Below are 18,790 nucleotides of genomic sequence, written 5' to 3' on the forward strand. Positions count from 1 at the left end.
CTACTGGGGAGGCCCATGGAGACACGAGTGCAGTCTTTGTGACCTAGAAAGCTAGGCCAGACACCTGAACCCTCAGGTTTTATGCCAAGTGCAGGCAAGTCACTTCAGACTCCTGTCTATCTATAGAAGGGGAGGGGGTGCCTGACCTCTCTAAACTATTACATTCTGAAGCCTGTGATTATTAGAATGGGGGTTTGGGGTAGATTTCTCCCAGGAGAAAAGGAAGGAAAAATTAAACCCCAAATACTTTTCCTAGTCCCCATCTGGAAGCCTGGGACTTGAATCATCTTGCAATCAGAGACGTTCCTGCCCCCAGCCTGTGCTAAGAGATGTTAGAAAGGTGCTGAGTAGCCAAGAGGCAGGTACCATGGGAGCTGCCTCCTACACTTCCTCAGGGCCCAGGCCTCCCCACAGCCTGCAGGGGCACACCCCCTTCCTAGGCAGGCAGACTCATCATCTTCTGTCCCAGGACTGGCTCCCAGCTGGATTGAGGGCTTCCAGCCAGGCTCTCCCAGCGTGGTGTGCGCTTTCTTTCTCCCTATTGCTCCGAAGTGTGCATTTGTCTTGTGGCGCCAAAAGGAAGGCTTGTCCTCTGGTAAACTTTGCCCCGTAACCCTTTCCTCCTCCAGAGTGGGCCATCCGGTTGGCTAGGCCCCAATTCCCAGCATCTTCCAAGTACCTTGGACGCTGGCTCCATTTCCTGCCCCTCCCCAGACATTGGTTGACCAACAGGCAGCCACCAGGCCCCCCACATTCTGTGGCCCCAGTACACTTTCCAGGGTGACAGGACAGAGAGTGAGGGCACCTTTCTGGTTTGGGACAGACTCATCAGACTTTTTAACCCTTGCTGCTTGGGGAGGCAAACGTTTGGTATCAAAGCACACTGGGGAGGGGGCGGGCATGGTAAATCCCATCCTCAGCCTGGGTACTGTAAGGCCCGCTCATTCATACTCATGCTGTGCACGGTGCTAGGTGAGAGAATAGACTGAAAGACAAAACACACACAGGGTCCTTGCCATTGAGCCGACAGCCTAAGGGTGAGAAAAAATAGATGCTAAGCTTATCCCCGGAGCAGTATTTCTCAGACTTCACTGCCAGCAGACTTGACTCTAGTACTTTAGACGTACTAAAATGCAGTACGTCTGGGCGGGGCCTGCGCTGCTGCCTGCATGCAGGCTCCCAGGTGCTGCTGATGCTGCAGCTCCCCGGGTCATGGAGAGTGAGTACCATGAGCTTATGAGCTACTTGAGGACAGGCACAGCAGTGCAGGGTTCTCTTTGGATGAACAGTGGTCAGGATGACAAGCAGTCTGGAGGAACCCTGGGAGATCTTTGTCTCTCACGCTACTGTCGAGAGGCCAGGGCTCTGATGGCCTTTTCTCTCACCCAGTGAAGCTCTGGACAGGTGCCAGGGCCAGGGTGGGAGCTGCTGTGGGAAAACGTGTTCACAGACAGGTGTCCTTGACTTGGGCTGAGATTATGGCAGTGGTCAAGGGGACCGGGATGCTTTGCTCAGCAGCATCCTCTTGTGTTTTTACAGACTGCGCTGGATGCAAGGAGGAGATCAAGCATGGCCAGTCGCTCCTGGCACTGGACAAACAGTGGCACGTCAGCTGTTTCAAATGCCAGACCTGCAGCGTCATCCTCACTGGGGAGTACATCAGCAAGTGGGTCTCTCTCCCCCTTCCACCTGGCTTCCGGGGCCTCCGCATCCTACCAGGCTGCCCCACCTGGCCCTCACCTGTATCTCTAGCAGCATCTCCCTTCATTTCCATCCAGTTACCACATTTCAGCCTCAAACAGCACCTCACCCACCCTTGGGCCCTCCCACCATGTTTCCTTTGCCTGAGATGCTCTTCTCCCTCTTCACATGCTCCTTCCCTTCCCTCTGGTCTCAGGTCCCACCATCTCCTCAGAGGTGGCCTCATACCATCTCTTACCACCTCTGGTCCCCTGATACTGGCCCTCATAGTGCCCTGTTTGTTTCCTTCATCCAGGCTAACACCATTTTCAATTATATATTTATCCATGTTAACTTTTCAATAATGAAAATACTAGCTACCATTTGAGTTTTTATTATGTGCAAGGAACATACTAACTGCTATGTATGGATTATCACATTACACCCCATAACTACCCTCATGAGGTATTTATCCCCATTTTAAAAGCTGTGGAAAGTGAGGCTCGGGGGAATAAGTAACTTGTTCCAGAGTAATGTTTAATGGCTGTCCTCACCAGGGTGGGGACTTTGGTTTATTCACTGCTGCCTTTAGCACAGTGCCCAACCCATAGTCAGTAATATAGTTATTGAATGAATTTAATAGAGATGAGAGGAGATGATTGATGGGCACACAGAGTTGTCAGGAGAGAGGGCCCAGCTCCTAGTGGCCTGCACACTGCTGCACCAGACAAGTCCCCCTTCCTGCTAGGCCTAGTGACCACATTTATATTCAAGTACCTAAAAGAGATTATGGCCATAGATGCTCACAGCTTTGATACTTTATGACCTTGGACACCTCCTAGGTACTACTCTGGGGTGCTGGGACCTAGCAAGCATGTAAAGTACAGTATATATGGTTTCTGCTGTCAAGAAAGTTGTAGTCTAATAGGGAGATAAGCTATACACATAAAGAATTATGACCCCGGAGGATATGTGATAGGGAGCTCAGGAGAAGTTTCATTCCTTAAGACCTTTTTGATCGTAAGTAACAGAAAACCCAACTCAAACTCACTTAAAAGCAAAAGCGGAAGTTTACTGACTCATAGGAATGGGAAGGCCAGAGGCATTTTAGCTTCTAGCATGGTGAATCCTGGGGCTTCAAGAGATGTCATCAGAATGTCAGAAGCCTCTCTCTCTCTCTCTCTCTCTCTCTCTCTCTCTCTCCACCCCCCTGCTTTCCTCTGTGTTGAATTTATCCTCAAGCAGACCCTCCCCAAGTGGCAAGATGATCACCAACTCTAAGCTTCCTTTCTATCAGCTTAGCAAGCCCAGCAGAGAGAGGGGCCTCTTTCCCAAGAACGCCAGCAAAAGTCCCATGGCTATTCTGACTTGGCCACCCTTGGGTCACACACCCATTCCTAATCACTGGCCAGGAAAATATTACCCCTAGAGGCAGAGGACAACCCTCTGTGGCCCACAGTAACTGCAAGTGGGGTGGGGTGGTGACGTGACATACTGCTACTGGCAGAAGGAGAGATGGATGCTGGCCAGACAGCACTGATCTGTGTCAGAGGTCCAAGTGAAGGGCTGGGAATGTTCAGGGAAAGGAGGGATCACTTCTAACAGGCAGGAAGTGGAATCTGGAATCTGTGAGAGCTTCATGAAAGATGGCGGTATTTGAACTGAACCTTAGAAAGGGGAGTAAAATTTGAAGGAAAGCTTCTAGGCAGAATGCCCAGCCTGGGCAAGGGTAGGGAGGTGTGGGACACATCCATCCTATTTGCTGGATGTAGCTCAGACGTGTGCACAGGTGCAGCAGGGTCCAAGTCTGCAGAGGTGAACTGAGGCCGCATCACTGAGACCATACTGAATGCCATATTAGTAGGATTTTATCATTCTCCTCTGTGCTTGCCAAGTAAGGAGAGTCCTTAGTGAGTCGCCAGCCAGTAGTCCTTGAGTCTGGGAGCCCAAGTCAGAATTCTCTGGGGGAGTAAGGGTTTGCTCAGAGCTCCTCTCAAGAAGGCCCAGCCTGGACTGCCCACCACACCTTGGGCCTCTGCAGCCTGCCTCTGGGCTCTTCATCCGTCCTCCAGCACAGTGGCAGGTGCTTGGAGGCACTGGCTCTGGCACTGATGTCCAGGTCAGAAGTCCAGCCTACACGACCTTGACAAGACACTAAATTTCTTTGAGTCTCAGTTTCCTCATTTATAAAAATGGGGATAGGAAGATGACCTACATCATAGAGTTGTATTGTGTAAGCGCTCAGAGATCTGAGCTTTATACCGAAGCAGTACCTAGTAAATATTAATTTTAGTTTCTGCTTCTTTTTCGAATCATGTATATTTTAAATTCCCCAAGGCCTTATCAACCCATGGGTCCAAATGAGGTGGTGTTGGCATTTATCTGTCTCCTTGTCCCTACCTCTTGACAAATGACTTCAATGCCCTGCAGTCACCCTCCCATACCCACAGAGTGCGGAAAGGTTGGCAAGAGTGGGGGAGGCTTGTCTCATGGACCCACAAACAATAGCCTCACCTCCAGACTTGCTGGGCATCGGTCCTCACTGCTGCCTTTCCTTCAGGAAAACAGTGGCCGCCCTACTGCCCAGGGTGGCTCCCAGCAATCCCAACACGGCAACAATGTGGAGATAGAACAATGACATGCCTGTCCCTTAGGTCTTCCTGTGTGTGAGCCAGTTCTATTACACCCAAAAGTGGGAGAAATGTTCCTGTCTTCTCACAGATGTCATCAGCACGTCAGAGAGATGTCATCAGATCTAGTCCTTAGAGCTATGCAGGGCCCAGAGCTGAACTAAATGCTCTAATGTTCCCAACTATCTCCACATTGGCCCTTGATAGTGGAGCCCCACAAGTCCTCCTTGAAGACCCCGCTCATCAATCGTGGAGGTTCCCCTGCCTGCCACTTGCCAAGTGCTCACTACAGGCTGGCATTGTGCGGAGCCCTAGGACACACTGGCGCCATGCCCTTTAATCCTCACGAAAATCTGGGTGAGAAACCAGACCACCTGGGTATGAATCCAGCTCTAGGTCCAACATGTTGGCTTTTCTCATCCACACAATGCGGGGACTCACAGTTCCGACTTCATAGGGCTGCCTTAAGGATTAAATGAAATTATCTATGTAAAACACCATCGGAGGCCTTCTGCACACCAAGCAATAAATGTCAGTGGCTATTAGTAGTAGGGGGTAGTATAAGAATAATTAATAACAATCTTATTACTGCCTGATAAGTTATAAGCAGTGGGCAAAAATGGAACACAGAGCAGGTGGTCGGGAGAGGTTCCTGTTACCTGCTCATCCAGGAGCACAGTAGAGTGACTCTTTCACCACAGCTGAAACTTTTCATTAGAAGAGGAGCCCTTAAGGATGCAAAAAATTGATCACATTGATTACCTCCTGGCTCTTCTGGAAGAGAAACTGGGAGGGGCTGGTAGGAGGGTGAAGACTTTTCCCTTTATGCGTTGTAATGTGCCAAGGGCAAATATTATCTATGCTAAATAAAATAACTCTTAATACATTTTAAACATTTTTTTAAAAAGCCCTTTGCAGTAAAGGGAAGAGAGTGGGTCTGGAGCACCTGTGGGGAAGGGGAAGGAGAGGAGTAAAAAGGGACACCTGGCCAGCAGCAGACCAGTGGTTCCCAGACATGCTCAGGGAGTTTGTCAAGATACAGATTCCTGGGGCCCTCAGGGGTTCTGATTCCATAGATCTCAGGGGTGTCTAGGGAGTTTGCATTTTTAACGAGCTCCCCCAGTGCTTCTAATCTTGGCCCAGTCCCCATCGGCTGCAGGTCCTGGAACCTCCACAGACTGTCCCCCCAGATCCCCCAACTTCCTCTTCCTGTGTGGATTTCCTCTTGCAGGGATGGCGTTCCGTACTGCGAGTCCGACTACCACTCCCAGTTTGGAATTAAGTGCGAGACATGTGACCGATACATCAGCGGCAGGGTCTTAGAGGTGAGTGGGTACAAGTAACTGTGAATATGTTTCAGCAGGAAGGCCTGTGACTCCCAGAAGTCATCATTGAGGATAGAGAAAGCCCCCCCCCATAGCCTCCACCTCTCTGCTTCCTCTGCCCCAGCTTAGCTTGCTACTTGACCTTGAGCAGATAACCTTGCCTCTCTGGGCACCCCCAAAATGAGAAGCTAGACAAAATTATTCCTGGTTCAAAAATGCTGTGATGGGAATATCAGTAACCTATCAGACCCAGGTAGATTACTGGTGAGTAACAATTATGATTTTCTTCCCAACCCTGCTAGAGGATGGAAGCTGTTTTTTATTTCTTAAGCATTTGGTAAATGTGCTGATTTAAGAACCAGCTTGTCTCGCAGCCTGCTCCCTAAGCCCTTCTCTGGCTGGTCCATCGCCATGGCAACAGCTCTCCTCCGCCTCCAGTGCACAGCTTGCTCTGCCAGTGAGAGACAACCTGCAGCACCCTTGCTGAGCCCCTGCCTGAGCCCCCTGACCACTGGCCTTCCTGGCCTTCTTCCCACACCTGTGGGCCCAGGAAACCATCTTAGCTTTGGGACCACCTACCTTGAGAAATTAGAAACAGGAAAGAGTTTGGTGTAAAGGAAAAACAATAGCCTAAGAGCAGGAACAACTGGGTTCTAATATTCACTCAACTGATAACTCATGCTCAGATTGGGGGTGAATATCTTTGCCTGTCTAGGCCTCCATTTTCCTGTCTGACAGTGGCTGGGGGTCGGCATATTGGGTCAGCTCTCAAGAGCAGAATCATTCATTCTAACAAATCTTGCCAGTTGGTTGTGGTTATCTGGAGTCAGCACTATGTTAAGAAGGATTCTGCAGCCACATCTGGGCTCAGCAGGAGAGAGGACCAGGAAAGGTTTTTAAAAGATTGCAGGGAGTCAGAATAAGATAAACAAGGGCACAGAGCTGATAAGCTATTAAGCATTCCCAGGGAGCATAGGAGTGCAACATGGAAGATAAGGTGTGAGACAGGAACACAGGCATGGTACTGGGACCAGGTTTCCCAGGGCCCGATACCAGAGTGAGGAGTTTATATGTAATTCACTCGGCAACGGGGGCTCATGGAAAGACCTAGCAGAAGTGACCTGCTTAGAGCTGCACCTTAGAGAGGATAACAGGATGTACATGGGCTAAATTTGAAGAAACTGGAAGTGAGAGACCAGCAAGGAGGCCATGACCCTGTAGGAAGGACTCAGGAGGTACAATGACAGTGGAAAGGCCAACCACCCTATCTCCGAGATTATGGAAGTCGAATTCCAATAGCTTTGCCACTGTGAGGCAACTGTAGACAAGAAGATTGAAAGAGAAGAGGCCAATAGTTGCACCAAGTGTCAAGCCCGGATGAGAGGAAATCTAGTGTTGCCCTCTGCAGAACTGGGGGTGGCAGAAAAGAAGCTGATTTGGGCAGAAACACAGTGAGTTCATTTGGAACATGTTCTGATTGAAATTCCAGGGTGGTTTCAAAAAGGCAGTCAGAAACGTAGATGGGAGCTCAGAAACAAAGTTCAGGCCTGGAGGGACCAATGTAAAAAATACTGGGATGTGAATAACAGTCAGCACCATGGGAGTCATCAGGATTTCAGAGGGGGGGGCGGGGCACTAATGAACTGAAGGCAGCCTTGGGGGCTTACAGGTGGCAGGAGGAGACTGAGGACTTATCAGAGAAAGACGAAGAGCAGTGGGTGGGGGGTGAACAGGGGAGGGTCAGTGAAGTGAGAGGCCAGGCCTTCAGAAAAGATGGCAAGGTCAGTCAGAGTGGTGGTCAGGTTCTGCAGAGCAGTTAAAGGCTGTGCAGGCTGAAAAAAGGCTGTGGGGTGCGGAGAAAGTCACCTGCAGGTGGGCCATTTGTTGGGTCTGCAGGATTGTGTGGGAGAGGCATCCAGACTGCAGTGTAGTAAAGGGTCGGTGGGATGGGAGATCATGAAAGCAGACTTTTCTTTCAAGAAGGAAAAAACCTTTGATTACACGCAGGGCTGCAAATGGGAACTGTCCCAGCCTTTCCGAGCTGCTCTGAAACTGTCAGTGGTGGCTGCCTTCCCTGCCTGTTTCTGTCTCTCAGCTTCATGGGAGCCTCCTCCTCTCGGGAAGCTGTTGTGACAGCGGTTCAATTGATTCCATTTGTACGAGGCTCCATTAGCATCTTGGACGTACTGACTTTTTTTTTCCCTTAGAGCTGGAAGAGACTTTTAGCAATCAACTAGCTCACCCTCCTCATTTTACAGATGAGAAAAGTGGGACCCAAGACATGAGATGCTTTTCCAAGGTCACATGCAGTATTTCTGGTAGAGAGAGCTACACCTAGGACTCCAGGCCCCTATATTCCACACTGCTGCCCACAGCTCTCAGCTACTCAGGGGGCTCTGAAGTAACCTTATGTCATGAAAAATACATGGTTGGAGTGAAACAGACTTGGATCCCAATTTTACCATGTCTAGCTATGAAACCTTAAGCAAGTCACTTTCACTGAGTCTTAGAGTTTTTATCTTATCAATGGAGAATATTACTATTATTTAACTCCTAATGAAAATATTTGTTTTTCCATTATAATATTTATCTCTGCCCCCACTTCCTGGCACAGAGCTCCTAAAACCCTTGAAATTTCCTCAGTGATAAGAGCACTAGGAACATCTTTTGGTCTAATATTTGGTCTTTAACCTACCTGGATTCCTGACACAGAGTTCCTGAGTATCTTGGAATTTCCTGGGTGATAAGAGGGTCTTTTGTTCTAATGAGTTGAGTCTTGGATAGGGGGCCGGTCACCAGAAAGACTAAGCCATAATCAGACACTTGGAACGTTCAGCCCCATCCCACATCCTCCCAGGAGGAGAGAGGGTCTGGAGACTGAGTTAATCATCATTAACTCAATGATCACATGCCTATGTAATGAAGCCTCCAATATCCCCAAAGTACAGGGTACAGAGAGCCTCCAGGTTGGTGAACATGTGGAGATGCTGGGAGAGTGGTACACCCAGGGAAGGCATGGAAGCTCCTGGCCTCTTTCCACATACCCTGCCCTTATGCATCTCTGCCATCTGGATGTTCAGCTATAGCCTATCTCATATCCTTTTATAATAAATTGGTACACATAATGTTTCCCTGAGTTCTATGAGCCATTCCAGCAAATTATAAAACCCAAGTTGGGGGGTTGTGAGAACCACTTTTTATAGCCAGTCAGTCAGAAGTACAGGTGGCAACCTGGGACTTGAGAATGGTATCTGATAGGCCTGTGGGACTGAGCCCTTAACCTGTGGGGTCTGACTCTCTCTCCAGGTAGATAGTGTCAAAATTGAGTTCAATTATAGGAAACCCAGCTGATGTCACAGAGAATTGCTTGGTGGAGGGGAAAAACTTCACATATCTGGTGTCAGAAGCACAGTGAGTGTGGCAATAGTGTGAGAGTAAAGGAGACACACAAGAGCGTGTTTTTCCTTTATAGTTAGTCAGGACTTTTTTGGTTGCAAGTGCAGAAACTATACTCAAATGGCTCAGGCCAAAAAGGAAATTTACCAGCTCTCATAATAAAGAGCCCAGGAGTAGTTCTGGCTTCAGGCACAGCTGGATCCAGTGCTCAAACAAATGCATCTGGAATATCTCGCCATCTTGGCTCCACTTTCTTCTGTATTGGCTTTATTCTCAGGAAGGCTCTCCTTCATGATGGGGAAGTTGGACACCAGTCACCCCAGGTTTACATCCTTCCTATCAGCCAGTATCCGCAGTGGAAGGAGAGCTTCTCTTTTCTAATAGCTCAACAAACATCCTGGGACTGACTCCTACTAGACAATCTCAGGCTCAATCTCTGAACCAGTATCTGGGAGCAGAGCTGGAATACACGTTTTGGTGGGGTCAGCCCTACTTAACCACATGGACTGACGTGGGGAATGGCAAGTCCCACCCAGGAAAGGCTTGATGCTATTTGTGGAGTAAGGAGGAAGGATGTGGGCCAGGCAAAAACAACAGTTGCCCACCACAGGGCTCAGCACACTGCCAGGTACACAATAGGCACTTAATTAGATTGTTTCCCCTTCCCCTCCCCTCCCCAGGCCACCCCACAATCCCTTCCTCCATGACAGAGCTGCGTATGCTGAGCACCAGTCACACTCCTTCCTTCCTAGTCTGTGCCCTCACCAGGGAGAACCTCGAGCCTGGTGCCCTTGTGCTGCTTTTCCTAACCTCGTGTGTGGCTCTTAGTCTTCTCCAATACTGCCCCGTATTTAAGGTATTAAATCTTTGCCACATTTCTTCACTATCTTCATTACTTCAGTTTGTTAACAGACAGAATATCTCATCTTATCTCACTGACTTGGTTTCCCTTTTGCTGGTGCCAGCTGCTCTGGCAGCCTCCCTGCCTCCCTCAAGTCGTTTTCAACGCCATCCATGGCCAGGGTGCTGAAATGGGCAGGAAGCCTCTTTCAGCTGGGGATGGGTGGAAGGGCATGACATTTAGGAAGATGCCAAGCTTCAGTTTTGCCAACGTGCTGTTGCCACCCTAGAAAAACAGGTCTGTAATTCAAATGTTAAAGCGACACAAAGTGGGAAGAGGCTACTAATTAAACCGATTATCCCTGCCACGGTCGGGAGAATCAGTGCCACGACATCTCAGCTCGGGAAAACTGCAGGCTCCTTCCAAAGCTTGAACACAGTTTGCTTTGATGACCATAAAGACACTTTATCATTGGTGGGAGCCATGCAAACAACACAGACAAAAACAAGGAATATTGGAGGGGGTTTTCTTTTTTAAAAAATCTGTCCTTTTCACATTCTTGCTAAGTTTTTAGACTACATCAAGTATTTCCAGAATAGGCAAGCCTATGCCCAAAATCCGCCCTCCCCCCCAAAAGGTTTGGAAATGGGCCTTCAGTGTTACGCAGTTACAATTTTTGAATTGGAAGGAACTCATTAGCAGACCGAGTGATGGCTTGGGGGTTAGGGAGGTGCTTTAACAACTCCTCCCAATATCTACCAATTTCCCCCAGACATATAATCCCCCCCAAAACCTTGTCCTAATATTCAAAATATACCTTCAAAACAAGCCCCATCTTCTAGCCAACTGCACCAGGTTCCTCCCATGTGGAAATCCTAGAGGTGCCACTGAAGGACCCTGGCCCACCAAGTCCTCCTGGCTGGGATTGCAGTGTCAGAGCTGTCAGTGTGGAAGTGAGTGCTAGGCTGGAGTCAGCCCTCACGAGTCCAGCTCCAGCACTGCTACCAGCTTCAGTGAGACCTGAGCCACGACCTTCTCTGAAGCTAGAATTTGCAGCTGCAAGTCATATTCATTTTTCCTTTAAATAATGGTAGAGAAGGAAAGTGGGAATAGGGAAGGGGGCTCACCCAAGGCCAGACTGGGGTGAGCTGAAGATGGGGATGGAGGCACCCAGGTACAGCAATCTGTACAGTGGTCTGGGGGTCAGAGACTCGCCCACAGGTCCTGGCTTTTTGGGTCCCTTTATTTGCCCCCTGTAAACTAAGTCTGTCCTTCGCCTGCAACTCATAATATTTGCCATGCCTGTGAAGCTTGTGTACACTTTCTTAACTAAAACTTTAAACTGTCTTTGAGTTGGTTTACTTACATATAAGAAAACTTATATAACATTACAGGAAAGCCAGGATCACTTGCCATATTGCTTGTAACCAAAAATAAGTATAGTTCTAGCTAGATTCAATTGCTTGTGGAGGCTCCAAGTCTTACACCTGCTTTCATTCTTAAAAAGGTAGGTTAGTAAGTTTGGGATAGATGTTAAAGGCATACTGCACCAAACTGGTACTTACTCCTTGAAAAAAATCAGAAGAATTGATAGAGGATTGAAAAGGAGATCATTTTCCCCCCCCATTGATCCAATACTATTAAATCCTGAGCCCATGTACCATTTAAAATCATCTGCTGCACCACTCATGGTGATGGTACCATTCTCGGGGAAATGCTGGGCTATCCTCAAAGCAAGATTGTTTCCTCATCTGGAAATGAGGTGAGACTGGTGGCCTCCAAAGGGCCCTTCTGCTATGAGAATAGAAATGCGGATGTCCAGAGAAGTCCCCTGAACTGCCATCAGGGACGCTTGGTGTGGAATTACCAGGCTTCCTGGGTGGACTTTTAGACAGTTCTGGACTCCCCTGGGGGGACTCCCATCCAACTTCAGGGCCATGAAGATGCCAAGAAAACTAATGTGCCCAGGAAATGTTCACACTCAACCTGCCCCACTGGAAAACAGCCCCAGGTCTGACCTCCTATGTCTTCTTTTTACTTCCATAGGCAGGAGGGAAGCACTACCACCCAACATGTGCCAGATGTGTACGCTGCCACCAGATGTTCACTGAAGGGGAGGAGATGTACCTCACAGGTAAGCAAATCTGACCCGCTGTAAGGCATTCCAATCCCCTCATGACTGGAAAGGAGACCCAATCTCCTTTTATTTCAGTGTTACCTTTGCTTTTGGTTTATCCTCAAATTTGCATTTAATTCCCCCTCTCTGGGTGGTTCGGGAAAGTTGCCGGTGTGGCTAATATGAAGTGACACGTAATCTGCCTTCCATCCCTGTGCGCGTCCACCTGCTGGTTGGCTGGCCTGCTTCCCTGGCAGTGCTCTGAGCAGACTCCCCTGGCTCTGCCTGGGGGTGGGAGGTGGAGCTGAACAAGGCCATGGGGTCAGAAAACCTCAGAGGGATGCCTGAGTTGCAGTGTTTGTAGCATCTCCCCTCCCTTTTCCCCACATCTCTGAGTACCACTCCAGGCTGCTGCCCAGGTTTCCCATGGACTCTCAAGAGGCACAAAAAGGAAGGAGGGGGAACCAGCACTCTCTTAGAAGCAAATCGAGGCTGCTTTCCCTCTGCCCCTTCCCAGGGTGCAGCCCTCTGACTCCAGGATTCTTTCAACAGTCTCCCGATCAGTCCCCAGGCTCTGTTCAGTCCTCCACCCTCTGCTCAGTCCATCATCCGAAGGCATCATGGTATTCTTGGCACAGCCCTGTTAAGAGGCCTGAGGGCCTCTCCTTATCCACCAGTTTGACCTAGAATTCAGGACCCTCTCATGGAGTCTCAAACTGCCTGTCTAGCCTTAAACCAACCCATCATTTAAGCTGCCGATTTCAATTGTTTCTTCATCCATTCAGCAACTATTTCTTGAGCCCCTACCATGTGCAGACTCTGTGCTGGGGTCCATAGTGAGTTCCAACCACAGCCCTACCCCCATTGCCCTACAGTCCAGTAGGGGAAATGGATCATAGTGCATAATCACACAAATAACTGTCAAGAGAATCAGTTTTAAAGTGGGGAGAAGTATGGGACCAGAGGGAACACAACGGGGTGGGAAGGGGTGTCAGGAAAGGTTCCCAGAGGAAGAGGCGGAAGCCGAGATCTGAAGGATGGGTGGGTGTTAGCTGGGCAAAGAGGGGAGGGATGGGGTGCACCAACCTGAGGGGACAGAATCTGCCAGGCTCTGAAGTGGGCAAAGGAATGGCAAGTGTTGGAGACCTAGGGGAGTCAGTGTGGTCAGGGTGCAGAGGTAGGAGGGCAGGGATGGACCAGGCCTGTCCTTGTGGCTCGGATGGTGTTCAGCCCCTCAAATGAATCCATGGTCTCATGCCTCCAGGTTTTGCTTGCATACCTTGTCTTCAATAAGGTATGCCCTTGTCTTCTCATGCCCTCCGTTGAAAATCCTATCATTCTAGGTCCAGTTTAGTCACTACACACTTCATAACCCCCCTTCGTGCCCCTGACCCCACTCACAACTTACCACATTCCCTCCTCCAAGTCTCCACATCCCTTTGTCTATATCTGGTCCTCTCCAGCTTATATTAGAGTCTTGGCCTGCTCCCTGAGAGCCCTTGCTCCTGACATTGGCCCCAGAAGTACTCACTCTACAGGCGATCACTGTTGGCTGAACTGCTATGATTAGCCATCCCCAGGTGTGTGAATAGCTCACTTAGGGAGGAGTGAGGGCCCTTCCTTCTGGTTCCCCTACAATGCTGATCTAAGGAAAGGGAGGCAGTTACACAGAGTGTGTCTTCCTAAGCTTGTCATAGCCACAAATGCCCAGGTCCAGGAGATCCTCACAGATGAAATGAGTCCCTGCCTAGAGCAGTTTTTCTCAACTTGCTCTATGGACATTTTGGGCTGGAAAATTCTTTGGTATGGGGACTGTCCTGTGCATTGCAGGGTGTTTAGTAGCATCCCTGGCCTCTACTGATGAGATGCCAATAACATACCCCCTTCCCACTGTGACAACCAAAAATATCTCAGACATTGCTAAGTGTCCCCTGGCAGCAAAATCGTCCTTGGTTAAGGACCACAGGCCTACAGCTAGTCAACAGAATCTCTTACCATCTGTTCAAATGCTAGAGTAGAAATTCCTGTGTTGGATTGGGCTAGGTGACTGTTTCTAAGATGCTGTGACTCTACAACTACTTACTTATACATACAGTCACACAGGTGTTAGAAGTGGGAGGATCCCAGAGGTCACTCGAGACTGTAAGGTAACAACCCCCATTATATAGATGGGTAAAGTGAGGCTCAGAGAGAGGAAGAGACCTGAATGAGAACCAGAGCGTGCAGGGGCAGAACAGGACTGGCCTTATAACTCCCACTTCAGGGTTCCCTGCACCTTGCCTCCTGGGACCCAGGACCTGCCTGCTTACTCGGGTCGCTCCAAGGACTAGACCTCCCCTTCCCATTATCATTGATCCCTCGGTGCCTGGGTCTCTGAGTGGTTCCTGCTACAGGACCCTGTGTTATGTGCTAGGAAGCCCACCTGAGCCTTGGCAAACTGCACAATGCCTTATGGACCCTGACCACCTTGGTAATCTGGACTTCGCACCTGGTTTGAAAATCTGTTGCATGGTACTCCTCTCCCCCTTCCCTGGTGAACACATTTTCTAGTGTTGAAACTGCCCCCACATTCACACCTGTAGAGTAGTCAACATCTTTGCCTTCCTGCCTGAATTCCCAATCCTAATCTTTCCCCATTTGGTGCTTTCAATCCTGGTTCCACTGCTTCCTAAATTTTGACCTGGAGCAAGTCCCTTAACTCTCTGAACTTCAGTTGCTTAGCCTGTCAAATCAGCTTTTAACAGCTTATATCAGCTATATAGAGAGGTACGCTAAGTTCCTACCATGGTAACCTCTTAGTTCACCCATTTAAGCATCGCCTGTGTGCCTGGTCCTGTCCTAACAACTAGAGATGGAGCAATGAGCAAACCAGACAAGTTCCCTACACTCATGGAGTGCCCGTCTTCATGTATCGGTATCTCCTAAGCCCCACTTCTGGCCAGAACTTCACAGAATGCTGAAAGAGTTAAGTGATGAAATAAACAGTTTTGCGATGTGAGAGAATGTACAATCAAACCTAGGGCGCAAATGCCTCCAGGAGGTAGGAGATATTCTTGGTGATGAGGGGCAGGTCGCCCTCCTCTTTAATTATCCCCATTCCTACCCTCCTGGCTCCTGGAAGAGTGGGAGTAATTGCAGGGCCTTCAAGGACCTGCCTTGAGAGATGCTGAGTGATCCTGGAATGAGGGGGACCAGGCTATCCGACGCTGGAGTCATGCTGACTTGGGCTGTGGGTGTTCGAGGATGGTGTCAGCCACCAGGGAGTTCTACTGAGAGCTGGACCTGTGATTGCCTTGGACACTCTCCCTGGGTGGGGGGGGCCAGAACGTGAAATGATGTTCCCCAGAAATAGCAAGAAAACTGTCCTCCCAGGCAGCACAGGAGTAGTGAGAAATGGCTTAGAGCCAGGATTCCTGGGTTCAAGGGTCAGCACCTCTGCTAACTGGCTGTGACCTTAAGAAGTGACTTCTTTCTCTGGGTCTAGAAAATGAGGATAAGTCCACAGTATTTCATTCCCACTGAGGCTATGCTATGTGGCAGGCTCTCTGTGATGTGCTGGGTGCTCAGAGATGAGCAAGGCAGCTGTACTTGCTTCCAGGGTAGAGTGTACTACCAGGGAGGGGAGGCAGACTTTACTCACCCAGAGGTGCAAATATTCAATGACAAGCTGTGCTAAGTGCTGTGAAGGGGAATTTGGGGACAGTGGAGCATGTTTTAAAGCTCCTGATCTAGTCAAGATCTGAGTAGGAGGTAGGAGGGTGAAGAGGGGAAGGAAGACTGGAGGCAGAGAGAACAGCAGGTGCAAAGGCCCACAGTGGGAGGGAGCATTGTGTAGCAGAGAAACTGATGCAGGCCCACATGCCTAGTGCTCTGAGAATAAGCATACTCCACAAAGTCCTTGTGAATATTGGGGAGATGGGTGTGAGGGTGCTAAGTGCCCCACAAAGCAACATACTGGAGAGACAGCATTAGGAAGCCTGCAAAGTGCATAAATCCAGGGTGTTGGTTCCATAGCCAGACACAGAACGCATGTCGCTGGCAACCGAGTTTGGAGGTTCTTCTGGTCAGTTTATTTGTGTTATAATTGCTGTGTGATGGCTTTCTGATGGGCTCTAATTGGGGAAAGTCTGACATCTGTCTGGGTGAGAACTTCTGAGGCCCCAGGAGACAAGAGCAAGTTTTCTTTTATTTAAATTCTGTTGTGCATTCAGTCTTTCAACTGTTTTTGTAAAGATGCCAAATTTCTCATCTGTTTGTTGTCCAAACCCATCATTTGGGCTTCACCAGGGAATTAGGTCACTGGTTTTTTGTGCAGCAAAATAATAGCCCAAATGCTGCAAGTTCAGGGCAGAACTTACACTGAAGTCACGAAGGTTGCAGTTGCTGGACCAATGGGAGTTTTGCTAAACCCAAAATGTGGTTCATGAGATAGAATTTTGCTCTTGTTCTAAATGTGCCTATCCCTGGGAAAAAGGAAAGACAGCCTTTTTCACTATCCTTCTGTCTACAGTAAATACGCCCCTGTTCTGAGGACCTGAGACAGAGAATAACACTGGAAACAGGAGTTTAGCTGCACATTTTAAAATAGGTCCCTGTTATCATTTATATATTTAATTAAACCCACCAGGCAAGAAGTCACTTATGAAATCCTAGGACAAGCCCTGCTGTGCTGAGGAAAATGTTATAACAAAGTATAGGTCCTGCTAATAATAATAAATAATAATAATAATAATAATAATAGATAAATGAAATGCCATCAGCTGATATTTGTTAAACACTTACTAGGTGCCACACATTGAGTTTTAAATGCAATATCCCATTTTATCATCACCACCCTATGAACGAAAAGTCATTAATATTTGCATTTTAGAGAAGAAGAAAGTTTGGAGAGGTTATGTCCTTGGGCCAAGGTTAGCTAGCCTGTTTTGCTAGGGTTTAAGTCAATTTCCTTTCATTTATTATCAGAATTCTTAACCTGTTGTCCATAGTTGGCCTGAATTTGATGAATCCCCTGAAATTACTTGCCAAAGTTTGCATTGAAATTACTTGCAAAGTAAGGAGAGTTTCTGTAGCTTTCATCAAATTGTGAGGTGTCCACGGCCCAAAATAAAGTGAAGAGCCTTAGTTTTGTGTTAATGCAAATCCAAAATGGTGCCCTGGAAGCTTTCTTTGATAAATTACACCAAACCCTTCCCTTGTATAACTGAGTCTATTTCAGGTCACTTTTTTTTTTTTAGTTCAGATAATACAAGGTCCTGGTACCAAGAAGTATGTCTGTCTGCACAGTTGGATTGGTATTTAGCTGAGGCCTCATTGTCCTCTGACAAGTGCCACAGAAGAGGTTCACTGAGCTCATAGATGTCCAGGAGAGAGGCCACCTGTTGTTATGGATTATGGAATGCCAGCCCTCAGTCGTAACCTAGGCATCTCATCAAACCACACTTTAAAAGGCACTAACGTTAACAGTGGTTGCTATAATTTAGTAGGTTAGCATTGTTATTTTAAATTGGATCTCTCTACTGACAGCTTAGGTTGTAGGAGTTATGCTTAAAAACTTTAAATCTTATGTTTTCCCAATCCTGCTACATAATTTTAGACTCTTCAAACATATCCCGCTACTGTGCTAAATTGATATTTCCTAAAGTCTGACTCTAGTAAGCATATTTCATTTTAAATAGAGTACACTTTCATTTTTGATGAGCTGCATTTTTTAATTTTTTTTTTTAGGGTTACCAAACAGTTCAAATCCTATAGATATTATTGCATAGTAATCTTAAATTTGTATTTTAAAGTCTGTTTCCAACTTGTTCCTCTCAGGTCACCACAGACTCAAGACAATGTGGCCATTTTCTCACCAGTTACATGTCACATCCACTTCACCAGCCAATTTGTCCATGTTGATAGAAATTAGGTCCAGAGTAGCAATTTTCCTGGTTGCTTCCTCTATTTTCTGGGAAACAAAATTGCCTGCCGGGCAAGTCAAGAACTTGTCAGATATTCTCGTTTTAGCTCAATGAGATGTTTTATTAGTCTGGACTTTTTAGGTGGCAGAAAACCCAACTCAAATGACATTAGACAAAAGTGGACTGAACAGCTCACATAACAGACACACCAAGGAGCAGCACAGCTGGGTTGAGAAGCCCATGGGTGTCAGCAGGTGGTTCTTCCCCCTGCTGCTTTTTGTGTGTGGCCTCGCACTCTCCTGCCCCAGACTGGCTGTCTCCATGTGGGGGGAAGGAGGATATGGCCAGCCTCCAGCCACCATGGGTGCAGAGGGGCAGGGTTCCCTGCAAGGTTCAACAGAGAAGTTCTGAAGAGACTCTAAGAAGCCTGACTTTGGTCACATGCCCACACCCAGGCCAGGGTGGGGAGACAGTGATTGGCAGGTAGGCAAGACATCTAAGCTCCCTATACCCTAATTTGCCCCACTGAGACCAGGGGTAACCATAGGCCCTACCTCACCAAGCTGTTGTGAGGATTAAAGGAGTGAATACACAATAAAGGCTTAGCACAGAGCCCAGCACCACCAGCTCTGCCGGTCTGAGCTCATGATAAACACCCAGTAATGTAGAAATGGCCATTCACCACGATGCCATGCATTAATAATGCTGGCTTTTGTCAATATTATCATCACTGTTAATAACACTTAATACAGGGCTCAGCATATGTGCTCATAAATGTTATCATTATTATTTATCATGATTATTTATTATCATTATTATCATATTAGTTATAATTATAATTTTTAGTAAAGTGCTATTATAAAGTGTATAGCATAAGGGCCGGCACAGGCACTCTCTAA

At 47.9% G+C, this 18,790-nt stretch overlaps 1 protein-coding gene across 1 annotated transcript in view; it reads left to right on the forward strand.

Moving 5' to 3' along the window:
- ABLIM3 (actin binding LIM protein family member 3) overlaps positions 1–18,790 on the forward strand; it is a 101,131-nt gene that overhangs the window by 51,184 nt on the left and 31,157 nt on the right. Inside the window, 3 exon segments of the mRNA XM_081135333.1 lie at positions 1,540–1,666; positions 5,542–5,635; positions 11,919–12,006. Of these exon segments, the coding sequence (XP_080991459.1) occupies positions 1,540–1,666; positions 5,542–5,635; positions 11,919–12,006 (309 nt within the window).

Source organism: Miniopterus schreibersii (assembly GCF_964146895.1).
Source record: "Miniopterus schreibersii genome assembly, chromosome: 4".
Taxonomy (NCBI): domain Eukaryota; kingdom Metazoa; phylum Chordata; class Mammalia; order Chiroptera; family Miniopteridae; genus Miniopterus; species Miniopterus schreibersii.